The 21698-nt window shown below is 45.9% G+C and overlaps 1 protein-coding gene across 1 annotated transcript in view; it reads right to left on the bottom strand.

Annotated features, from left to right (window-relative positions):
• Positions 1-21698, bottom strand: part of LOC140429947 (uncharacterized) — a 470344-nt gene that overhangs the window by 991 nt on the left and 447655 nt on the right. The window contains exon 35 of the mRNA XM_072517537.1: positions 368-7773. Coding sequence (XP_072373638.1) covers positions 368-7773 — 7406 coding nt within the window. The remainder of the gene's footprint in view (positions 1-367; positions 7774-21698) is intronic.

Genomic DNA, 21698 nt, shown 5'->3' on the forward strand with positions numbered 1-21698 from the left:
TGAGGGCGATCATAGATTCAGGAGCAGTTCTATTGGTGAGCACGGTCATAGATTCAGGAGTAGTTCTATTGGTGAGCACGGTCATAGATTCAGGAATAGTTCTATTGGTGAGGGTGATCATAGATTCAGGAATAGTTCTATTGGTGAGGGCGATCATAGATTCAGGAGCAGTTCTATTGGTGAGGGTGATCATAGATTCAGGAGTAGTTCTATTGGTGAGGGTGATCATAGATTCAGGAATAGTTCTATTGGTGAGTGTGATCATAGATTCAGGAGCAGTTCTATTGGTGAGGGCAATCATAGATTCAGGAGCAGTTCTATTGGTGAGCACGGTCATAGATTCAGGAGCAGTTCTATTGGTGAGCACGGTCATAGATTCAGGAGCAGTGAAAATGGTGAGTGTGATCATAGATTCAGGAGTAGTTCTATTGGTGAGGGCGGTCATAGATTCAGGAGTATTTCTATTGGTGAGGGCGATCATAGATTCAGGAGCAGTTGTATTGTTGAGTGCGATTAGAGATTCAGGAGCAGTTGTATTGGTGAGCGCGATCATAGATTCAGGAGCAGTTCTATTGGTGAGGGCGATCACAAATTCAGGAGTAGTTCTATTGGTGAGGGTGATCATAGAATCAGGAGTAGTTCTATTGGTGAGGGTGGTCATAGATTCAGGAGCAGTTGTATTGGTGAGGACGATCATAGATTCAGGAGCAGTTGTATTGTTGAGTGCGATTAGAGATTCAGGAGCAGTTGTATTGGTGAGGGCGATCATAGATTCAGGAGTAGTACTATTGGTGAGGGTGATCATAGATTCAGGAGCAGTTGTATTGTTGAGGGCGGTCATAGATTCAGGAGCAGTTGTATTGGTGAGGGTGATCATAGATTCAGGAGCAGTTGTATTGGTGAGGGCGGTCATAGATTCAGGAGCAGTTGTATTGGTGAGCACGGACATAGATTCAGGAATAGTTCTATTGGTGAGGGTGATCATAGATTCAGGAATAGTTCTATTGGTGAGGGCGATCATAGATTCAGGAGCAGTTCTATTGGTGAGGGTGATCATAGATTCAGGAGTAGTTCTATTGGTGAGGGTGATCATAGATTCAGGAATAGTTCTATTGGTGAGTGTGATCATAGATTCAGGAGCAGTTCTGTTGGTGAGGGCAATCATAGATTCAGGAGCAGTTCTATTGGTGAGCACGGTCATAGATTCAGGAGCAGTTCTATTGGTGAGCACGGTGATAGATTCAGGAGCAGTGAAAATGGTGAGTGTGATCATAGATTCAGGAGTAGTTCTATTGGTGAGGGCGGTCATAGATTCAGGAGTATTTCTATTGGTGAGGGCGATCATAGATTCAGGAGCAGTTGTATTGTTGAGTGCGATTAGAGATTCAGGAGCAGTTGTATTGGTGAGCGCGATCATAGATTCAGGAGCAGTTCTATTGGTGAGGGCGATCACAGATTCAGGAGTAGTTCTATTGGTGAGGGTGATCATAGAATCAGGAGTAGTTCTATTGGTGAGGGTGGTCATAGATTCAGGAGCAGTTGTATTGGTGAGGACGATCATAGATTCAGGAGCAGTTGTATTGTTGAGTGCGATTAGAGATTCAGGAGCAGTTGTATTGGTGAGGGCGATCATAGATTCAGGAGTAGTACTATTGGTGAGGGTGATCATAGATTCAGGAGCAGTTGTATTGTTGAGGGCGGTCATAGATTCAGGAGCAGTTGTATTGGTGAGGGTGATCATAGAATCAGGAGTAGTTCTATTGGTGAGGGTGGTCATAGATTCAGGAGCAGTTGTATTGGTGAGGACGATCATAGATTCAGGAGCAGTTGTATTGTTGAGTGCGATTAGAGATTCAGGAGCAGTTGTATTGGTGAGGGCGATCATAGATTCAGGAGCAGTTGTATTGTTGAGGGCGGTCATAGATTCAGGAGCAGTTGTATTGGTGAGGGTGATCATAGATTCAGGAGCAGTTGTATTGGTGAGGGCGGTCATAGATTCAGGAGCAGTTGTATTGGTGAGGGCGATCAGAGATTCAGGGGCAGTTCTATTGGTGAGCACGGTCATAGATTCAGGAGTAGTTCTATTGGTGAGCACGGACATAGATTCAGGAATAGTTCTATTGGTGAGGGTGATCATAGATTCAGGAATAGTTCTATTGGTGAGGGCGATCATAGATTCAGGAGCAGTTCTATTGGTGAGCACGGTCATAGATTCAGGAGTAGTTCTATTGGTGAGGGTGATCATAGATTCAGGAATAGTTCTATTGGTGAGTGTGATCATAGATTCAGGAGCAGTTCTATTGGTGAGGGCAATCATAGATTCAGGAGCAGTTCTATTGGTGAGCACGGTCATAGATTCAGGAGCAGTTCTGTTGGTGAGCACGGTCATAGATTCAGGAGCAGTGAAAATGGTGAGTGTGATCATAGATTCAGGAGTAGTTCTATTGGTGAGGGCGGTCATAGATTCAGGAGTATTTCTATTGGTGAGGGTGATCATAGAATCAGGAGCAGTTGTATTGTTGAGTGCGATTAGAGATTCAGGAGCAGTTGTATTGGTGAGCGCGATCATAGATTCAGGAGCAGTTCTATTGGTGAGGGCGATCACAGATACAGGAGTAGTTCTATTGGTGAGGGTGATCATAGAATCAGGAGTAGTTCTATTGGTGAGGGTGGTCATAGATTCAGGAGCAGTTCTATTGGTGAGGGTGATCATAGATTCAGGAATAGTTGCATTGGTGAGTGCGATTAGAGATTCAGGAGCAGTTGTATTGGTGAGTGCGATCATAGATTCAGGAGTAGTACTATTGGTGAGGGTGATCATAGATTCAGGAGCAGTTGTATTGGTGAGGGCGGTCATAGATTCAGGAGCAGTTGTATTGGTGAGGGCGATCAGAGATTCAGGGGCAGTTCTATTGGTGAGGGTGATCATAGATTCAGGAGCAGTTCTATTGGTGACGGTGGTCATAGATTCAGGAGCAGTTCTATTGGTGAGGGTGATCATAGATTCAGGAGCAGTTCCATTGGTGACGGTGGTCATAGATGCAGGAGCAGTTGTATTGGTGAGTGCGATCATAGATGCAGGAGCAGTTCTATTGGTGAGGGCGATCATAGATTCAGGAGCAGTTCTATTGGTGAGGGTGATCATAGATTCAGGAGCAGTTCCATTGGTGACGGTGGTCATAGATGCAGGAGCAGTTGTATTGGTGAGTGCGATCATAGATGCAGGAGCAGTTGTATTGGTGAGTGCGATCATAGATTCAGGAGCAGTTCTATTGGTGAGGGCGGTCATAGATTCAGGAGCAGTTGTATTGGTGAGTGCGATCAGAGATTCAGGGGCAGTTCTATTGGTGAGCGCGATCATAGATTCAGGAGCAGTTCTATTGGTGAGGGTGATCATAGATTCAGGAGTAGTTCTATTGGTGAGGGTGATCATAGATGCAGGAGCAGTTGTATTGGTGAGGGCGATCATAGATTCAGGAGTAGTTCTATTGGTGAGGGCGATCATAGATGCAGGAGCAGTTCTATTGGTGAGGGCGATCATAGATTCAGGAGCAGTTCTATTGGTGAGGGCGATCATAGAATCAGGAGCAGTTCTATTGGTGAGTGCGATCATAGATTCAGGAGTAGTTCTATTGGTGAGGGCAATCATAGATTCAGGAGCAGTTCTATTGGTGAGTGCGATCATAGATTCAGGAGCAGTTCTATTGGTGAGGGCGATCATAGATTTAGGAGCAGTTCTATTGGTGAGGGCGGTCATAGATTCAGGAGTAGTTCTATTGGTGAGTGCGATTAGAGATTCAGGAGCAGTTGTATTGGTGAGCGCGGTCATAGATTCAGGAGCAGTTCTATTGGTGAGGGCGGTCATAGATTCAGGAGCAGTTCTATTGGTGAGGGCGGTCATAGATTCAGGAGCAGTTCTATTGGTGAGGGCGGTCATAGATTCAGGAGCAGTTGTATTGGTGAGTGCGATTAGAGATTCAGGAGCAGTTGTATTGGTGAGGGTGATCATAGATTCAGGAGTAGTTCTATTGGTGACGGTGGTCATAGATGCAGGAGCAGTTCTATTGGTGAGGGCGATCATAGATTCAGGAGCAGTTCTATTGGTGACGGTGGTCATAGATGCAGGAGCTGTTGTATTGGTGAGGGCGATCACAGATTCAGGAGTAGTTCTATTGGTGAGTGCGATCATAGATTCAGGAGCAGTTCTATTGGTGAGTGTGATCATAGAATCAGGAGTATTTCTATTGGTGAGGGTGATCATAGAATCAGGAGTTGTTCTATTGGTGAGGGTGATCATAGAATCAGGAGTATTTCTATTGGTGAGGGTGATCATAGAATCAGGAGTTGTTCTATTGGTGAGCGCAATCATAGATTCAGGAGCAGTAATATTTGTGAGTTCAGTCATAGATTCAGGAGCAGTTCTATTGTTGTGTGCGATTAGAGATTCAGGAGCAGTTGTATTGGTGAGGGCGATCATAGATTCAGGAGTAGTTCTATTGGTGAGCGCGGTCATAGATTCAGTAGCAGTTCTATTCGTGAGCGCTGTCATAGATTCAGGAGTAGTTCTATTGGTGAGTGTGATCATAGATTCAGGAGCAGTAATATTGGTGAGTTCAGTCATAGATTCAGGAGCAGTTGTATTGGTGAGGGCGGTCATAGATTCAGGAGCAGTTCTATTGGTGAGCGCGATCATAGATTCGGGAGCAGTTCTATTGGTGAGGGTGATCATAGGTTCAGGAGTAGTTCTATTGGTGAGTGAAATTATAGATTCAGGAGTAGTTCTATTGGTGAGGGCGATCATAGATTCAGGAGCAGTTCTATTGGTGAGGGTGATCATAGAATCAGGAGCAGTTGTATTGGTGAGGGCGATCATCGATTCAGGAGCAGTTCTATTGGTGAGTGAGGTCATAGATTCAGGAGCAGTGATATTGGTGAGGGTGATCATAGATTCAGGAGCAGTTCTATTGGTGAGGGCGATCACAGATTCAGGAGCAGTTGTATTGGTGAGGGCGATCATAGATTCAGGAGCAGTTCGATTGGTGAGGGTGATCATAGATTCAGGAGCAGTTCTATTGGTGAGCGCGGTCATAGATTCAGGAGCATTTCTATTGGTGAGCGCGGTCATAGATTCAGGAGTAGTTCTATTGGTGAGTGTGATCATAGATTCAGGAGCAGTTCTATTGGTGAGCGCGGTCATAGATTCAGGAGTAGTTCTATTGGTGAGTGAGGTCATAGATTCAGGAGTTGTTCTATTGGTGAATGTGATCATAGATTCAGGAGTAGTTCTATAGGTGAACGCGGTCATAGATTCAGGAGCAGTTCTATTGGTGAGCGCGGTCATAGATTCAGGAGTAGTTCTATTTGTGAGTGTGATCATAGATTCAGGAGCAGTTCTATTGGTGAGTGAGGTCATAGATTCAGGAGTTGTTCTATTGGTGAGTGTGATCATAGATTCAGGAGTAGTTCTATTGGTGAGTGAGGTCATAGATTCAGGAGTTGTTCTATTGGTGAGTGTGATCATAGATTCAGGAGTAGTTCTATTGGTGAATGCGATCAGAGATTCAGGAGTAGTTCTATTGGTGAGTGTGATCATAGATTCAGGAGTAGTTCTATTGGTGAGGTTGATCATAGATTCAGGAGCAGTTCTATTGGTGAGGGCGGTCATAGATTCAGGAGTAGTTCTATTGGTGAGTGTGATCATAGATTCAGGAGTTGTTCTATTGGTGAGTGTAATCATAGATTCAGGAGTAGTTCTATTGGTGAGTGCGATCATAGATTCAGGAGTAGTTCTATTGGTGAGTGTGATCATAGATTCAGGAGTAGTTCTATTGGTGAGCACGGTCATAGATTCAGGAGTAGTTCTATTGGTGAGTGCGATCATAGATTCAGGAGTAGTTCTATTGGTGAGTGCGATCATAGACTCAGGAGTAGTTCTATTGGTGAGTGCAATCATAGATTCAGGAGTAGTTCTATTGGTGAGCGCGGTCATAGATGCAGGAGTAGTTCTATTGGTGAGGGCGATCATAGATTCAGGAGCAGTTCTGTTGGTGAGGCTGATCATAGATTCAGGAGTAGTTCTATTGGTGAGAGCAATCATAGATTCAGGAGTAGTTCTATTGGTGAGCGCGGTCATAGATGCAGGAGTAGTTCTATTGGTGAGGGTGATCATAGATTCAGGAGCAGTTCTGTTGGTGAGGCTGATCATAGATTCAGGAGTAGTTCTATTGGTGAGCGCGATCATAGTTTCAGGAGTAGTTCTCTTGGTGAGCGCGGTCACAGACTCAGGAGTAGTTCTATTGGTGAGGGCGGTCATAGATTTAGGAGCAGTTCCATTGGTGAGCGCGATCATAGTTTCAGGAGTAGTTCTCTTGGTGAGCGCGGTCACAGACTCAGGAGTAGTTCTATTGGTGAGGGCGGTCATAGATTCGGGAGTATTTCTGATGGTGAGGGTGATCATAGATTCAGCGGCAGTTCTATTGGTGAGCACGGTCATAGATTCAGGAGAAGTTCTATTGGTGAGGGTGGTCATAGATTCAGGAGAAGTTCTATTGGTGAGAGTGGTCATAGATTTAGGAGAAGTTCTATTGGTGAGGGTGGTCATAGATTCAGGAGAAGTTCTATTGGTGAGTGCGATCATAGATTCAGGAGTTGTTCTATCGGTGAGCACGGTCATAGATTCAGGAGCAGTTCTATTGGTGAGTGAAATTATAGATTCAGGAGTAGTTCTATTGGTGAGGGCGATCATAGATTCAGGAGCAGTTCTATTGGTGAGCGCGATCATAGAATCAGGAGCAGTTCTATTGGTGAGGGCGATCATAGATTCAGGAGTAGTTCGATTGGTGAGGACGGTCATAGATTCAGGAGCAGTTCTATTGGTGAGCGCGGTCATAGATTCAGGAGCAGTTCTATTGGTGAGGACTGTCGTAGATTCAGGCGCAGTTCTATTGGTGAGTGTGATCATAGATTCAGGAGTAGTTCTATTGGTGAGGACGGTCGTAGATTCAGGCGCAGTTCTATTGGTGAGGGCGATCACAGGTTCAGGAGCAGTTCTATTGGTGAGTGTGATCATAGAGTCAGGAGTAGTTCTATTGCTGAGGGCGGTCATAGATTCAGGAGCAGTTCTATTGGTGAGTGCGGTCATAGATTCAGCAGCAGTTCTATTGGTGAGCGCGGTCATAGATTCAGGAGCAGTTCTATTGGTGAGGGTGATCATAGACTGAGGAGTAGTTCTATTGGTGAGTGTGATCATAGATTCAGGGGCAGTTCTATTGGTGAGGGCGGTCATAGATTCAGGAGCAGTTCTATTGGTGAGGGCGATCATAGATTCAGGAGTAGTTCTATTGGTGAGTGTGATCATAGATTCAGGGGCAGTTCTATTGGTGAGGGCGGTCATAGATTCAGGAGCAGTTCTATTGGTGAGGGCAATCATAGATTCAGGAGTAGTTCTATTGGTGAGCGCGGTCATAGATTCAGGAGTAGTTCTATTGGTGAGTGCAATCATAGATTCAGGAGTAGTTCTATTGGTGAGCGCTGTCATAGATTCATGGGTGTTTGTAAAGGTTTTCACAGTTTTAAGTGCAGCTGCATTGGTGCGATTAACTATTATTTCAGCGTGGTTGGCATTGTTGCCGTTGCCCATCTGCTCAGGATTGGGGTTATCGTTCTTAGTGGTTATGTCATCAGCAATGTTGAGCGTGGTATTTTCTAATGATGGTATAAATTCAATGAGAGGAACTGCTGGAAGCCTTGAATATCCTGTTGCTGGTGATATGCCTGAATGAAGAGAGTAAATCATCTCTGTTATTCTGATTTCTTCATATATGTTTTGAATTTAATGCGAAACATTAGAATTATTTATTGATTACACATTAAAACAGAAAGTGTATTAGATATAAAGGTTTGCTCACATTTGCTACATCCAATATCATAGAGAAGTTTCATTATTAGTTGTCCACAATTACATGCACCGTTATCTCCTATTGTGGACGCTTTGATTCCAGTAACATTGGCCTCAATAATAACTCCCATATCACAGACCAAGAGAATCATGGTTTGAGGGTCAGATTAAAATTCTAAATGTGGAGACCCCGGATAACCCAAACAATTGTGAACATACCTCCATTATATTGACAGTACTCGATAACAGGGCATTGGGATGGGGCATTTTCAAGCTGGCAGGTAATGAATAGTGGAATGCTGAAAGGATCGGTGCTGGGGCCTCAGCTAACTGGTAATCTATATTAATGACTTCGATGATGAGACAGAGAGCAATGTATCTAAATTTGCTGATGATAGATGCAAGGTGAAAAGGTAAGCAGTGGGGAGGATAGAGAGCGGCTGCCAGGAGACTGGCAAAATAAGTAAATACAATATGAGAAAAACTTTTTCATGCCGTGAACATACGTGCAAACATGCCAATGAGGAGCAGGAGTAGGCCACTCGTCCCCTCAAGTCTGCGCTGCCATTCAATAAGATCATGGCTAATCTGATTGTAACCTTAACCCCAAATTTCTGCCAACCCCCGATACCCTTTCACCTCCTTGTTAATTAACAATTTGTCCAGCTCTGCCTTAAAAACATTGCAAGATTCTGCTTCCATTTCCTTTTGAGAAAGAGTTGCAGAGACCCACGACTCTCAGTGAAATATTTTTTCCAAATTTTTGTGGCAGAGGAGCAATCCCTAATTTTTAACCAATGACAACCCCCCCACCCCCCTCCCCACACACACCTCGGGCACAAGCCGTGTGCTCGGAAAAGCAACAAATCCATTAAAGGGAGAGGTTGGTTGAACCCCATGATACATTTTGGGGTTCTGAAAAAAACCTCGCCCATAACAATTGGGTTCTCGTCCGGGATAAAAGTCTATTGGATTGGCTTTTGTGAACTTAAAGGCAGTGAAGGATTGTTGCTTTTCCAGTGTGGTATTTTAGTTTAAGTGGGGAGAGTGTTGTGAACCATGGCTCTTTCAGAGGCTCAGGAGTTTTTGGGGGTGGAGAATGTTACACGTAGTACTTTACGGACAGAAATGAAAAGCAGACTGTTAGATTTGGCAACAACTTTGCAGTTAACATTACCTGACAAAATGCGAAAAGATGAGGTAATTATGGCGGTGGTTAAGCATTTAAAGTTGCCTGAGATACAGTTTGACTCATTGGAAATGGCAAAAATTCAGTTGCAAATTAAACAAATGGAACATGAGAAATAATTAAAGTGGCTGGAATACGAGAGAGAGAGAGGAAAAAGAAAGAGAAAGAGAGAGAGAGAAAAAAGAAAGAGAAAGAGAGAGAGAGGAAAAAGAAAGAGAAAGAGAGAGAGAGGAAAAAGAAAGCGAAAGAGAGAGAGAGGAAAAGAAAGAGAAAGAGAGAGAGAGGAAAAAGAAAAGGAGAGAGAAGAAAGGAGAAAAGAAAGAAAAGCCCTTGCAGAACAAAAGTAAAAAGAAAGGGAGTTACAGATGAGGGGAAAAGATAAAGAGAGGGAGTTTGAACTTCAGAAAATGGCCATGAAACATGACAATCAGTTAAAATTGGCAGACGTAAAGGGAAACGTTCAGTTGGATGATAGTGATGAGGATAGTGAGAAAGAGTGTCATAGTCGAAGGCTTGGTGGGAATCTATTTAAATATGTCCAAGCATTGCCAAGGTTTGACGAGAAGGAAGTGGAAGCCTTTTTCATTTCATTTGAGAAGGTAGCTAAACGAATGAAATAGCCACAGGACATGTGGGTTTTACTGATTCAAACAAAGCTGGTAGGTAGAGCTAGTGAAGTGTTTGCATCACTACCGGAGGAGGTATCTGGAACGTATGAGGAGGTGAAGAAATCCATCTTAAGTGCATCTGAGCTAGTGCCTGAAGCTTACAGACAAAGGTTTAGAAATTTAAGGAAAGAACCTGGTCAAACATACATCGAGTTTGAAAGGCTCAAACAGAGTAATTTTGATAGGTGGATAAGGGCTTTGAAAATAGACCAAACGTATGAAGCTCTCAGAGAAACTATACTTTTGGAGGAGTCTAAAAATTTAATTCCTGATGTAGTGAGAACTCATGTGGAAGAACAGAGGGTTAAAACTGTGAGATTAGCAGCGGAAATGGCAGATGATTATGAATTAGTTCATAAATCAAAGATTGGTTTCCGACATCAGTTTCAGCCGGTGAGGGATAGAAACTGGGGACATGAGAAATACTCAAGTGGTAAAGGTAAAGGTGATCTGATGGGAGACAATAAAGAGAGAGTACCTCAGATTAAAAAAGAAATCCAGGAGGGTGGAAGAGACATGAAACGTTTCAGATGTGTTCACTGTAATAAACTAGGCCATGTAAAGTCACAGTGTTGGTGGTTGAAGAAAAGCACTGGAAAGGCTGATGTGGATAAGACAGTGGGATTTGTTAGAGTGGTATTGGAAAGCCCAAGTGAAGCGAAGGAGGTGCAAACGATTGTACAGCCTGTTCAAGAAGTAATTGTTAAGAAGGTGCCAGATGTCTTTAAAGAATTTACTTGTGTGGGTAAAGTTTACTCATGTGTATCAGGAGGAGCAGGTAAAGAAGTCACAATTTTAAGAGATACAGGGGCTAGTCAATCTTTAATGGTAAGAGATAAGGAATTATGTAGTTTGGGAAGAATGTTGCCAGAAAAGGTGGTGATATGTGGAATTCAGGGTGAGAGGAGTAGTGTTCCATTATATAAGGTAAGGTTGGAAAGTCCAGTGAAGAGTGGTGAAGTGGTAGTAGGAGTAATAGAGAAACTATCTTGCCCAGGAATACAGTTTATCTTGGGTAATGATATAGCTGGATCGCAGGTGGAAGTGATGCCAACAGTGGTTGATAAGCCAGTGGAAAATCAGACAACTGAAGGGTTGAAGGACGAATATCCTGGGATTTTTCCAGATTGTGTAGTAACAAGGTCGCATAGTCACAGGTTAAAACAAGAGGAGAAATCAAAGAGTGAAGGTGAAGTTGAAGTGCAATTATCAGAAACTATTTTTGATCAGATGGTTGAAAAAGAACAAGAACAGGTGGAGGATGAGGCGAATATTTTTAGTTCAGAAAAATTGGCGGAGTTACAACAGAAAGATGTAGAAATAAAATGGATATATCAGAAAGCATATACGGAAGAGGAATCTGAGATTATACCAGAGTATTATTATCGTAAAAATGATGTCTTGATGAGAAAATGGAGACCTGTACATATGCAGGTGGATGAAAAGTGGGCAGAAGTTCATCAAGTAGTATTGCCGGTAGGGTATAGAAAGGAGGTGTTGCGAGTTGCACATGAGGTACCAGTGGGAGGTCATTTGGGAATAAGGAAAACTCAAGCTTAAATCCAGAAACATTTTTATTGGCCTGGACTACATAAAGATGTAGTTAAATTTTGTCAATCATGTCACACATGTCAAGTGATAGGGAAACCTCAAGCAGTGTTAAAACCAGCGCACTTAATACCCATTCCAGCATTTGAGGAACCTTTTACAAGGTTTCTAATCGATTGTGTAGGACCGCTTCCTAAAACAAAAAGTGGGAATCAATATCTTTTGACTGTAATGGATGTGTCTGCTAGGTTTCCAGAGGCCATTTCAGTACGTAATATTACAGCTAAAAAGACTATGGAGGAGTTACTTAAATTCTTTACTAGATATGGACAACCCACAGAAATTCAATTGGATCAAGGAACAAATTTTACTTCAAAGTTATTCAGAGAAGTTATGGATAGCTCAGGAATAAAACAATTTAAATCAACTGCGTACCATCCAGAATCGCAGGGAGCGCTAGAAAGGTGGCATCAGACATTAAAGACAATGTTGAGGGCTTATTGTCAAGATTATCCAGAGGATTGGGATAAAGGAATCCCATTCGTATTGTTTGCAATTAGGGATGCACCTAATGAGTCAACCAAATTTAGTCCTTTTTAACTAATATTTGGTCATGAGGTAAGAGGACCACTGAAATTGATTAACAAAAAATTGGTGGGTGAGAAATCGGAAATTACACTATTGGATTACGTGTCAAATTTTAGGGAACAATTAAATAGAGCAGGTGACATTTGAAAGTTGCACAAAATGTGATGAAACGGGTAGCGGGCAAGAAATCCAAAGTTCGTAGTTTTGCCAGTGGGGATAAAGTTTTAGTGTTGTTACCAGTGTAGGTGAGCCTTTAAAAGCTAGGTTTTGTGGACTGTATCAGATTGAAAGGAAATTAAGTGAGGTGAATTATGTGGTAAAAACACCAGATAGAAGGAAGACTCACCGAGTGTGTCATGTGAATCTGCTTAAAAGGTACTTTGAAAGGGAAGGAGAGAAAAAGGAGGTTTTAATGATTCTAACTCAAAGTGACGAACCAAATCTAGATGACTGTGAATTTGACATACCTCAAATTAAATTGGAAAATGAGGATGTTCTTAAAAATTGGGATGAATTGTTAAGTTACCTTCCAGAGGAAAATCAAACTGACCTGAAAGAGTTATTGCTATCACATGGGCAAGTTTGTAGAGGTAAATTGGGAAGTACTTGTGGTGGTATGTATTAGGGGTCATGTGGGACCTGTGAAGCCGAGATGCTATTGGCTGACAGATCCCGGGTCCTGGTTGGATCTGCCGACTTCTGGCTCCGCCCTGAAGGCGGAGTATAAGAACCCGAGCATCTCCCCGCAGCTTCATTCTGTTGCTGAGCTGCTGGGGACAAGTCTCGCTTAATAAAGCCTGAATCGACTTCATCACTTCTCGTCTCTCGTAAGTCATTGTGCGCTACAATTTATTAAGCGAGCTTAAAAGACTATGGAGCTCCGGATCGCCCCGGAATGCCTGGGGATCAGCCCCCACGCAGCGAACTCAGCAGCAGTATTCAAACACTGGCAAGCATGCTTTGAAGGCTACCTCCGAACGGCCCCCGGCCGGATCACAGAAGACCAGAAAATGCAGGTCCTGCATTCGAGGGTAAGCCCGGAAATTTACCCTCTCATAGAAGACGCAGAGGATTTCCCAACGGCGCTCGCATTGCTGAAGGGCATCTACATTCGGCCTGTAAACCAGGTCTACGCGCACCACCAACTTGCGACAAGACGGCAAAGTCCCGGAGAATCGCTAGAGGAATTCTACGCCGTGCTGCTAATTTTGGGACGAGGCTGCAGCTGCCCGCCGGTGAACGCGATCGAACACACGGACCTGCTATTTCGTGATGCATTTGTGGCAGGTATGAAGATCTCCCCAAATACGCCAAAGACTTTTGGAAAGAGAGTCGCTAGGACTCTCAGAGGCATGGACCCTTGCAGCCTCCCTTGATGTGGCCTCGCAAAACGCCCACGCCTACGGCCCCAACAGCGCGGCAGCCCCTTGGGCTCCGTGGATCCCCGTCGCGTCAAACTCCCCTCCCCTCGCAAGCTTGCGCGGTTAAAGTGCCAGACCATCCCGGGGGGGGCCTGCTGCTATTTCTGCAGACAAGCAAAACACCCCCGGCAGCGCTGCCCGGCCCACGCAGCTATTTGTAAAAGCTGCGGCAAAAAGGGCCATTACGCGGCAGTGTGCCGGTCCCGGGGGGTGGCCGCAATCCCCGGAGAAGAACGAGCCATCTTGTGACCCCCCAGCCACGTGCGATTCATGGGGGCGGCCATTTTGTCCACCCCCGACCACGTGCGATCCATGGGGGCGGCCATTTTGTCCACCCCCGGCCGCGTGCGATTCATGGACACCACCATCTTGGTTGACAACAAAGGACCCCAGCATCGACGGCTCCACGGGGTCCGAAGAAGACGCCGCGACATTACTACCACGACTGGCTTCGGTGACACTGGAACAATCGCGGCCCCGGACGCTCCAGACGACGACAACAACGGTGCTGGTCAACGGATACGAGACGCCATGCCTGATCGACTCCGGGAGCACTGAAAGTTTTATTCACCCAGACATGGTAAGACGCTGTTTTCTGACCATCCATCCAAGTACGCAAAAGATTTCCCTAGCTGCAGGATCCCATTCCGTAGAGATCAAAGGGTTCTGCATCGCAAACCTAACGGTGCAAGGGAGGGAGTTTAAGGACTACAGGCTCTACGTCCTTCCCCAACTCTGAGCGCCCACATTACTGGGATTAGATTTCCAGTGTAACCTGCAGAGCCTAACATTCCAATTCGGCGGCCCAATACCCCCACTCACTATCTGCGGCCTCGCAACCCTCAAGGTTGAACCGCCGTCCTTGTTTGCAAACCTCACCCCGGATTGCAAACCCGTCGCCACTAGGAGCAGACGGTACAGCGCCCAGGACCGGATATTTATTCGGTCTGAAGTCGAGCGGTTGCTGAAGGAAGGCATAATCCAGGCCAGCAATAGTCCCTGGAGAGCACAGGTGGTAGTAGTTAAGACCGGGGAGAAGCAAAGGATGGTCATAGACTATAGTCAGACCATCAACAGGTACAGGCAGCTAGATGCGTACCCTCTACCCCGCATATCCAACATGGTCAATCGGATTGCCCAGTATAAGGTCTTTTCCACCGTGGACCTGAAGTCTGCCTACCACCAGCTCCCCATCCGCCCAGGTGACCGCAAGTACACCGCCTTCGAGGCAGACGGGCATCTATACCACTTCCTAAGGGTCCCATTTGGCGTCACGAACGGGGTCTCGGTCTTCCAACGGGAGATGGACCGAATGGTTGGCCAGCACGGGTTGCAGGCCACATTCCCGTATCGCGACAACGTAACCACCATCTGCGGCCACAATCAGCAGGACCACGACGCCAACCTCCAAAAGTTCCTCCAGACTGCTAACGCCCTGAACCTCACATATAACGAGGAAAAATGCGTTTTTAGCACAAACCGTTTGGCCATCCTGGGATACGTAGTGCGCAATAGAGTAATAGGCCCCGACCCCGAACGCATGCGCCCCCTTATGGAATTCCCCCTCCCCCACTGCTCCAAAGCCCTGAAACGTTGCCTGGGTTTCTTTTCATATTACGCCCAGTGGGTCCCCCAGTACGCAGGCAAGACCCGCCCGCTAATACAGACCACTACCTTCCCCCTGTCGACAGAGGCTCACCAGGCCTTCAGCCGCATCAAAGCGGATATTGCAAAGGCCACGATGCGCGCCATCGACGAGTCCCTTCCCTTCCAGGTCGAGAGCGACGCATCCAACGTAGATCTGGCGGCCACCCTTAACCAAGCGGGCAGACCCGTGGCCTTTTTCTCCCGGACTCTCCACGCCTCAGAAATCCGCCACTCCTCAGTGGAAAAGGAAGCACAAGCCATAGTGGAAGCTGTGCGACATTGGAGGCATTACCTGGCCGGCAGGAGATTCACTCTCCTCACCGACCAACGGTCGGTAGCCTTTATGTTCGATAATGCACAGCGGGGAATGACAAGATCCTAAGGTGGAGGATCGAGCTCTCCACCTTCAACTATGAGATCTTGTATCGTCCCGGAAAGCTGAACGAGCCGTCCGATGCCCTATCCCGCGGCACATGTGCCAACGCACAAATAGACCGCCTCCAAGCCCTCCACGAGGACCTCTGCCACCCGGGGGTCACTCGATTCTACCATTTCATAAAGTCCCGCAACCTCCCCTACTCTGTGGAGGAGGTCCGTACAGTCACCAGGAACTGCTACATCTGCGCAGAGTGCAAACCGCACTTTTTCAGGCCGGATAGAGCGCACCTGATCAAGGCTTCCCGCCCCTTTGAACGCCTCAGTTTGGATTTCAAAGGGCCCCTCCCCTCCACCGACCGCAACGCATACTTCCTGAACGTGGTGGACGAGTACTCTCGTTTCCCATTCGCCATCCCCTGCCCCGATATGACAGCGGCCACAGTCATTAAAGCCCTTGGCACCATATTCACACTGTTCGGTTGCCCCGCGTATATCCATAGCGACAGGGGGTCCTCCTTCATGAGTGACGAGCTGCGCCAGTTCCTGCTCAGCAAGGGTATAGCCTCAAGCAGGACGACCAGCTACAACCCCCGGGGGAACGGGCAAGTAGAGAGGGAGAACGGCACGGTCTGGAAAACCGTCCTACTGGCACTCCGGTCCAGGGATCTCCCAGTTTCCTGGTGGCAGGAGGTCCTCCCGGACGCTCTCCACTCCATCCGGTCGCTGCTGTGTACCACCACTAATCAAACGCCTCATGAGCGCCTCCTTGTCTTCCCCAGGAAGTCGTCCTCCGGAACGTTGCTGCCGACCTGGCTGGCGGCCCCAGGACCAATCTTGCTCCGGAAACATGTGCGGGCGCACAAATCGGAACGTTGGTCGAGAGGGTTCACCTTCTCCACGCGAACCTGCAGTACGCCTACGTGGCGTACCCCGACGGCCGACAGGACACGGTCTCCCTGCGGGACCTGGCGCCCGCCGGAAACACACACACACCCTCGACACCGATCATCCCCTCCCTGCCACTGGCGCACCCCGCGACCGCCCCCTTCCCGGGGGGATCGGTCCTCCTCCCGTGCCCGCCCAGGAGTAAAACAGGAACAAACAGCGAAACGCTCCCGGAAACGACAACGCCTGAACAAGCACCTGCACCACCACCGGGGCTGAGGCGATCGACGAGGAAGACCAGACCGCCCGCTCGACTCAGGGAATCCGCGTGACACCAAGAATGTTGTTGTAACAAAAAAAATGTTTTTTTGCTCCTATTGTAAATAGTTCTCACAAACTTGTACATAGCCCAGTGTAGGGCTAAAGCTGTAGTAACACTGTCCGAAATTTGTTCCAGGGCCAGCCTTGTAAACCCCTACCACCATGCGAACCACCACCCCGCCAGGTTCCTTTTTAACAAGGGGTGAATGTGGTGGTATGTATTAGGGGTCATGTGGGACCTGTGAAGCCGAGGCTGACAGATCCCGGGTCCTGGTTGGATCTGCCGACTTCTGGCTCTGCCCTGAAGGTGGAGTATAAGAACCCGAGCTTCTCCCCGCAGCTTCATTCTGTTGCTGAGTTGCTGGGGACAAGCATCGCTTAATAAAGCCTGGATCGACTTCATCGATCAGATTCTCGTCTCTCGTAAGTCATTGTGCGCTACAGTACTAAAATGGCTATACATGATGTAGATGTGGGGAATGCTGTTCCTATGCAGTTACAAGAACGGACTCTTATCCGATCCCACGTTTGAAGGATTGCATTGAGAAAGTGGGACAATCCGCTTTTATTTCCAAATTGGATTTACTGAAAGGTTACTGGCAAGTACCTTTATCTGAAAGGGTGAAGGAGATTTCAGCTTTCGTCTGGTGTCCAAAATTGCTCTTAGTGTTGGGTGGGGTTACTGGGTTATGGGGATAGGGTGGGGGTGTTGACCTTGGGTAGGGTGCTCTTTCCAAGAGCCGGTGCAGACTCGATGGGCCGAATGGCCTCCTTCTGCACTGTAAATTCTACAATAACTTTGACTGCCTGAAAGCTCCTGTATTGGAGAATTGCAAGGGTCTCTGTGGTCAGATTGAACTAAAGTATCTGATTCTAAAGAGAAATGCCGAGGAGTAGAGGAATGGATGAATCGTGCAGAGACTTTGTTCAAAGAGACTGTCAATCGAGAAGGATTTCGGTTGGAGGAAGAAGACCAAAGAAAAATGGACTATATTATTATCCCTGTTTGCATGTGTTGGGTTTTTTTAAAAACAAAAAGGTATATTTACTATGTACATTTCTTAGTGGATGGTGCAAAAGTGCTAATTGAAACCATCTTGAAGTTGATGGTTTATTATTTTTTCTTGGGGGGAGATGTCATGTGAGAGTACCTTTAAGACATGGATGTTTAAGCAATATACCTTTAAGAAAACAGTGATGTCAGAGAGTGGGTGGAGCTGAGGTCAGGTCAGCCATTTTGCAGTTTTGTTTTGCAGTTTGGAGGAAAAGAGCTGGGTGTGTGTCTGTGTTTTGCAGTGAGCTGGATCTCTGCCATGAAAGACTATCTCTGGATCATTTGGGTGATTTAAACTTATAATAGTGAAGCCTTTAACCTGATGTGATTTTGTTTAAAGGTGTTAAGTCTCTTGGAAGTTTGAATGAACATTTTAAGGAATTATTTACTGTTGCAATATTTTCTGAGTTATCTTTGAAGTAAGGGGTGTTAAGAGATCCAATGTTTATTTAAGATGTTAAGTTGAGTTCATGGAATAAACATTGTTTTATGTTTAAAAACCCACGTGTCCATAATTGTAATCCCACTCCTAGGGAACAAGCCGTGTGCTCGGAAAAGCAACAAATCCATTAAAGGGAGAGGTTGGTTGAACTCCATGATACATTTTGGGGTTCTGAAAACACCTCTCCATAACACTGTCAATACCCCTCAGGTTCTTAAAGAACTCAATCAAGTCGCCACACACTCTTCCAAACTCCAGTGGATAGAAACCAAACCTCTCCAACCTTTCCTCATAATACAACCCGCCCATTCCTGGTATTAGTCTCGTAAACCTTCTCCGAACTGTTTTCCATTCAATTACATCTGTCCTGAGATAAGGGGACCAATACTGCACACAATACTCCCCTCCGGGTGCTCCGGTTTCCTGCCACAGTCCAAAGGTGTGCAGGTTAGGTGGATTGGCCATGCTAAATTGCCCTTAGTGTCTAAAAGGTGAGGTTGGGTTGCTGGGTTACAGGAATAGGGTGGAGACCTGCGTCGGGGGCTCTTTCCAAAGGCCGGTGCAGACTTGATGGATCAAATGGCCTCCTTCTGCATCGTAAATTCTATGATTCCCTTCACAATAAATTATCATATTATATTTGCATTTCTAATTAAATGTTGTACCTGTATACCAGCCTTTTGAAAAATGCCTTTTGTGATCCATACACTCGGACACCCAGATCCCTCGGCACCTCCGAGCTCTATAACCACGCACCATTTAGTCAATAATCTTATTTTTTATTCTTCCTGCCAAAATGGACTATTTCACATTTTCCCCCACCATGATTTATGCCTCAGTATTTAACCTATCAATGTCCCTCTGTAGCTTCCTTAAGTCCATCTTACAAGTTACTTTCCTACCTATATTTATGTCATCAGCAAATTCAGCAACCATCCCTTCAATCCCATCATCCAAGTAATTTATACAAATTGGAAATAGTCGAGACCCCAGGACTGAACCCCAAGGCACACCACTTGTCACATCCTGCCAACCAGCAATCGACCCATTGTGCCAATTTTCTGTTTCCTCTTAGTTAGCCAATCTTCAATCCATGCCAATAATTTACCCGACACCATGAGCTTTTATTTTACACAATAATATTTGATATGGCACCTTATCAAATGGCTTCTGGAATTGAAGTACAGAACATTCCCTTTATCCACAGCAATCCTTCAAAGCACTCCAGTAAATTGGTCAAGCATGATTTCCCTTTCACTAAACCATGTTGACTCTGCCTGATTACCCTGAAATGTGAAGGGCCTTCCAATTGCATCTTTAACAATGGCTTCTAACATTTTTCCCCTGGCAGATGTCAGGTTAACTGGCCCTTCCTGTAACATTCTGGGTATCATTATCTATATAGCTGCTTTGCAAGGCTGCTTTATCCTTTTGCTTTGTAAGCCTAAGTATCCCCTTCCAAAGTCTCTCCCTCCCCCACCACCACCACTGCCCCCCTCCCCCCACATCAACATAAATGAAAAAAAAAGTACTGTTAAGAAAATAAAGTCATGTCCACTTTAAACAAAAAACATTTTTATGGGATTTGGGCTTCGCTGGCAAGGTCAAAATAATAATAATAACAATCGCTTATTGTCACGAGTAGGCTTCAATGAAGTTACTGTGAAAAGCCCCTAGTCGCCACATTCCGGCGCCTGTTCGGGGAGGCCGGTACGGGAATTGAACCCGCGCTGCTGGCCTTGTTCTGCATTACAAGCCAGCTGTTTCGCCCAGTGTCTAACATAGAGGGGAAATATACCGTATATGGTAAAACTCTTAGGAATGCAGAAAGTCAGAGATATCTGGGCATACAGGTTGACAGATCTTTGAAGGTGGCAACACAAGTGGACAAGGTAGTCAAGAAAGCATACGGAATGCTTGCCTTCATTGGACGGGGCATCGAGTATAAAAACTGGCAAGTCATGCTACAGTTGTATAGAACCTTCGTAAGGCTGCACTTGGAATATTGCGCACAATTCTGGTCGCCACATTACCAGAAGGATGTGGAGGCTTTGGAGAGGGTGCAGAGGAGGTTTACCAGGATGTTGCCTGGTCTGGAGGGTGTTAGCTATGTGAAGAGGCTGAATAGACTCAGACTATTTTCATTAGAAAGACGGAGGTTGAGGGGTGACCTGAGAGAGGTCTACAAGATTATGAGGGGCATGGATAGAGTGGATGGGCAGGCACTCTTTCCCAGGGTGGAGGGGTCAGTCACCAGGGGGCATAGGTTTAAGGTCCTTGGGGCAAAGTTTAGAGGAGATGTGAGAGGCAGGTTTTTTACACAGGGGGTGGTGGGTGCCTGGAACGCGTTGCCAGGGGAGGTTGTGGAAGCAGATACAGTAACGGCGTTCAAAAGGCATCTTGACAAACACATGGATAGGATGGGTATAGAGGGACACGGCACAAGGAAGTGCTGAGGGTTTTGGCCAAGGTTGGTATCATGACCAGTACAGGCTTGGAGGGCCGAAGGGCCTGTTCCTGTGCTGTATTGTTCTTTGTTTTTTGTTCTTTGTTCTATCCAACCTCTCCTCGTAGCTACACTTTTCCAGCCCTGGCAACATTCTTGTAAACCTCCTCTGCTCTCTCTCCAGAGCAATAACATCCTTCCTGTAATGTGGTGACCAGAACTGCGCACATTACTCCAGTTGTGGCCTCACCAGTGTTTTATACAATTCCAACATTATATCCTTACTTTTATATTCCATACCTCTGCCAATGAAGGAGAGCATTCCATTTGCTTTCTTAACAAATCTGTCTACTTGAACTGCTGACTTTAGGGACCTGTGTACCTCTACACCAAGATCTCTAATTTCATCTACCCCTCTTAGTTTATTCCCATTTATTGTGTGCTCCCTACAACTGTTTGACCTCCCTAAATCTGTGTTAAGTTCCATCTACCACTTTATCACCACTCCACCAATCCACTCCATCTATATCTCTACACTGTCCACCATTCGGACAATCATAGTGTCATCTGCAAGTTTCCCAATCATGCCCCCACGTACATGTGCAAATTGTTAATATATAACACACACAGTAAGGGTCCCAATACGGAGCTCTGTGGAACACCACTTGAAACAACTTTCCAATTGCAAAGGCAGCCATCGACCATTCCCCTTTGTTTCCTGGGACTAAGCCAACTTTTTATCCACTTTGCCATATTGCCCTGTATCCCATGGGCTTTCACTTTCTTGACCAATCTGCCATGTGGGACTTTGTCAAACACCTCGTGAAAATCCATGTACACCATATCCACTGCACTACCTTCATCGACCCTTCTTGGCACTTAAGAGGGGCTGGTTTAGCACAGGGCTAAATCTCTGGCTTTGAAAGCAGACCAAGGCTGGCCAACAGCACGGTTCAATTCCCATACCAGCCTCCCCGAACAGGCGCCGGAATGTGGCGACTAGGGGCTTTTCACAGTAACTTCATTTGAAGCCTACTTGTGACAATAAGCGATTTTCATTAAAAGAACAAAGAACAAAGAGAATTACAGCACACGAACAGGCCCTTCGGCCCTCCAAGCCTGCACTGACCATGCTGCCTGTCTGAACTAAAAAAACCCTACCCTTCCAAGGTCCGTATCCCTCTATTCCCATCCTATTCATGTATTTGCCAAGA

The sequence above is a fragment of the Scyliorhinus torazame genome, chromosome 9 (genome assembly GCF_047496885.1).
Source record: "Scyliorhinus torazame isolate Kashiwa2021f chromosome 9, sScyTor2.1, whole genome shotgun sequence".
In the NCBI taxonomy this organism is placed as follows: domain Eukaryota; kingdom Metazoa; phylum Chordata; class Chondrichthyes; order Carcharhiniformes; family Scyliorhinidae; genus Scyliorhinus; species Scyliorhinus torazame.